The sequence below is a fragment of the Fukomys damarensis genome, unplaced genomic scaffold (assembly GCF_012274545.1).
Source record: "Fukomys damarensis isolate Sample0158 unplaced genomic scaffold, DMR_v1.0_HiC HiC_scaffold_31, whole genome shotgun sequence".
Lineage (NCBI taxonomy): Eukaryota > Metazoa > Chordata > Mammalia > Rodentia > Bathyergidae > Fukomys > Fukomys damarensis.
This window is the reverse complement of record NW_022900943.1, coordinates 1,815,973-1,818,771: the sequence shown is the minus strand read 5'-3', so window position 1 is coordinate 1,818,771 and position 2,799 is coordinate 1,815,973. Positions and strand designations below refer to the sequence as shown.

The 2,799-nt window shown below is 51.8% G+C and overlaps 1 protein-coding gene across 1 annotated transcript in view; it reads right to left on the bottom strand.

Annotated features, from left to right (window-relative positions):
• The window catches only part of Plin2 (perilipin 2), a 9,122-nt gene extending 7,198 nt beyond the window's left edge, over nucleotides 1–1,924 (bottom strand). Inside the window, exons 1-2 of the mRNA XM_010631000.3 lie at nucleotides 1,817–1,924; nucleotides 236–365 (exon numbers count right to left, since the gene is read on the bottom strand). Coding sequence (XP_010629302.1) covers nucleotides 236–365; nucleotides 1,817–1,924 — 238 coding nt within the window. The remainder of the gene's footprint in view (nucleotides 1–235; nucleotides 366–1,816) is intronic.
• Nucleotides 1,925–2,799: the final 875 nt, after the last annotated feature.

Here is a 2,799-nt window from a genome sequence, read left to right as displayed (position 1 = left end):
GCCGCCCCTCCCCGCGCGTAGCGGGCCTGGCGGGACAGTGGACGGCGCCTCCCCGCGGTGCGGAGCCCTGGAGCAAGTCCTTCTCCCCACAAGACCTAACTCCACGGCGCTCCCGAACGCGAGCCGCGTGATTATGCAAGATGATCAACTCTATTTGTGGGTTATGCAGTATTTAAAGTTTTTAAAAAACTTAAAGCATCCACATCTGAATTCCAGGGTGGTTTGAGCCCAGCACCCTCCGGGGTCTCCAGGCCCCCGCCAGTCTCCCTGCGGAGGGAGAGGAGCTGGGGTGTGAGGCGGCACCGGAACCAGCTGTTTGTCACGCGTGCCGCTGAGGTTCGGAGCCCTCGGAGGCGTTCGTTCGCCTGGATTCCGGAACCAGGGTTGCTCGCGAACAACTACTGTCTGTGTCATTTAAGGCCCCACTTGACCCCTTAGAAACACACTCCTTGCACAGGACTGGTTACTGTCTAGAATCCTCAGCGAGAAATTCGCCGTAGTCCCTGTCATCAAAAAACAGGCTCTTTATGGGGAAAAGAAAAGTAAACACACCCTAAAATCAGGAGGCTAAAACCAGGAGATTCTGGCAGGCGGCTGGGAAAAGCCGAGTTTATCACATCAGTGGCTGACAGTGGGCGAGAGAGAGGCAGCTGGGAGAGGTTCATCCCTGAGAGGATGGGCTCACACCAGGGAAGAGGTGAGCAGCTAACTGGGAAAGGCATGCGGCTCATAGAGGTATGGCAGGGGCCAAGGAATCGGGGTGAAATATTTATGACTCGTGCCCACGACGATCTGCGCGGGTGTGGGCACGGTCACTGGACCTCTCGGTGCCGGGGGGTTGTGTACTACATTTGAGTCCATTTGCCCTGTTTCCTTTTTCCTGTTGGTTTAGAGCAGGCCTGACATCTCCCTGTCTGTAATTCAAAATAAGAATACAATACTAAGGGATAAAAGTAAGTATGGAAGTGCAAAAGTTGTGTAGTTTTTTTCCCCCACTGACATCTTCATGCATAAAGCAAATTATTTTTTCTTTAATTTTGGGTGTTGCACGTTGTAGCTTTGCTCTGGCAAATGTTTGTTCTGCCTATTGTGTTCTGATCTGTTGATAATCTGACGTCTTATTTCCTATTAGAAAATTCGCCCTTTCACCTACAAAACGTCTGCCTTTTCCTTGCATAAGACTGAGTCATTTCTCCCATAAAAGTTGAGCAAGTTTCCTTTGCTTTTCATCTGCCTGTGAGGAGAAGGCACCAGAGACCAGGCTGGGTCAGACTCTCCCAGCCCACACAGGACTGGGGCCTGAACCCAGGGTCTTCTCCTTGAGATACACCACATCCCCAGCCCTGTTTTATTTTTGTTTTGAGACAGAGTCTCACTAAATCTCTCCCTGCCCAGGCTGGACTCGGACTTGTGACTCTCGTCTCGGGCCCAGCCTCCCTAAGTGCCGGGTACAGGTGTGTGCACCCCTGTGGCTCACACCATGTCCTCAGGTCCGCAGTTCAATTCTGTTTCAGGAGGGGCAGGTGAGGTGTGTACATCCCCTGGAGGTAGGGTAGTTCCGAGGTGTAGCCCTGGGGCGTGTTGGTTAGGCCATCGCCTTGACCCATTCTGTAATTGCCTCCAGGATTGTATTAAGGCTGAGCCCAGGGCCTTCTCACTGAGCAACACAGCCAACCCTTTGTTCACTTCATTTCAGGAATCCCACTAAGGCACTAAACTGTCCAGGCTGGTTTTAAACTTGCAGTCCTCTTGCCTCAGCCTCCTAGGGTGCCGGATTACAGGTGTGCTCCGCTACATCTGGCTCTAATTGCATTACTTTTCTGGCTTTGTGGATTGAACCCAGGGCTTCCTCCATACTAAGCATGTGCTGTACCATGAGGTACAACCTCAGTGTCTCCCCGACCTTCCGAATTGAGGTCCACATCGTGCCAGGGACCCTTCATTTTTATCAGGAATCCTTTGGGGCACCAGCACTTTTCCCAAAACACTTGCACAGTGCTCACCCTGAGCCCCGCACAGAGGCAGTGTGGGACCTGGGTGGAGAGGGGCTATTACCCAGTTTAGGAATAAGGAGGAGCCAGCTCAGGAGTCCCCTGGGCTGCCGGAGGACCTGCCTCCTTACCTAATCGTCTGTTTCCTTTCCTCCTCTGAAAGGGGACATAATAGCTTCTCCTGGTCTAGGTAAGGGTTATGCGGTATTCACTGTGTTAAAGTTTGGGGTGCGGGGACTGCAGCATAACTCAGTGGTAGAGGGTTTTCTGAGCATGTGCAAGGCCCTAGATTTGATGCCCAGCACTGAGGGGAAAGGAAGTAAGGAGGTAGGAATCAGGCAGCAATGGGAGAAGAGAGCAGAACAGTGTAAATGAAAGAAAGTGCTGCACCGTACGGGGTTAGGAGTGGGTGTGGCATTTACATGCAGGCTGGCGCAGACCAGAAGGAAGCACATCAGGGCCCTTTTGGGTGCTGATGCATTTCTTCTTCTTCGAGCTAGTTACATGCGTGTGCTCCCTGAAAATCCGTCAAGTGTCCCGTATGCATGTCACATTGCTAACACAAGGCTTTAAAACGTTCAAGAGAGCCTGGGTTGTGGCAGGACACCCCCAGTCCCAGCCCTTAGGAGGCTGAGGTAGGAGTGGAGTTTGAGTCCAGCCTGAGCTACATTTGGAGACGCTGTTGCAAAACAAAACACACACACACACACACACACACACACACACACACACGCACACACACGTTGAAGAAAAAGCAAAAAAAAAATCTCATTTATTTCACATGGGTTTTAATGCCAGGCACATAGAA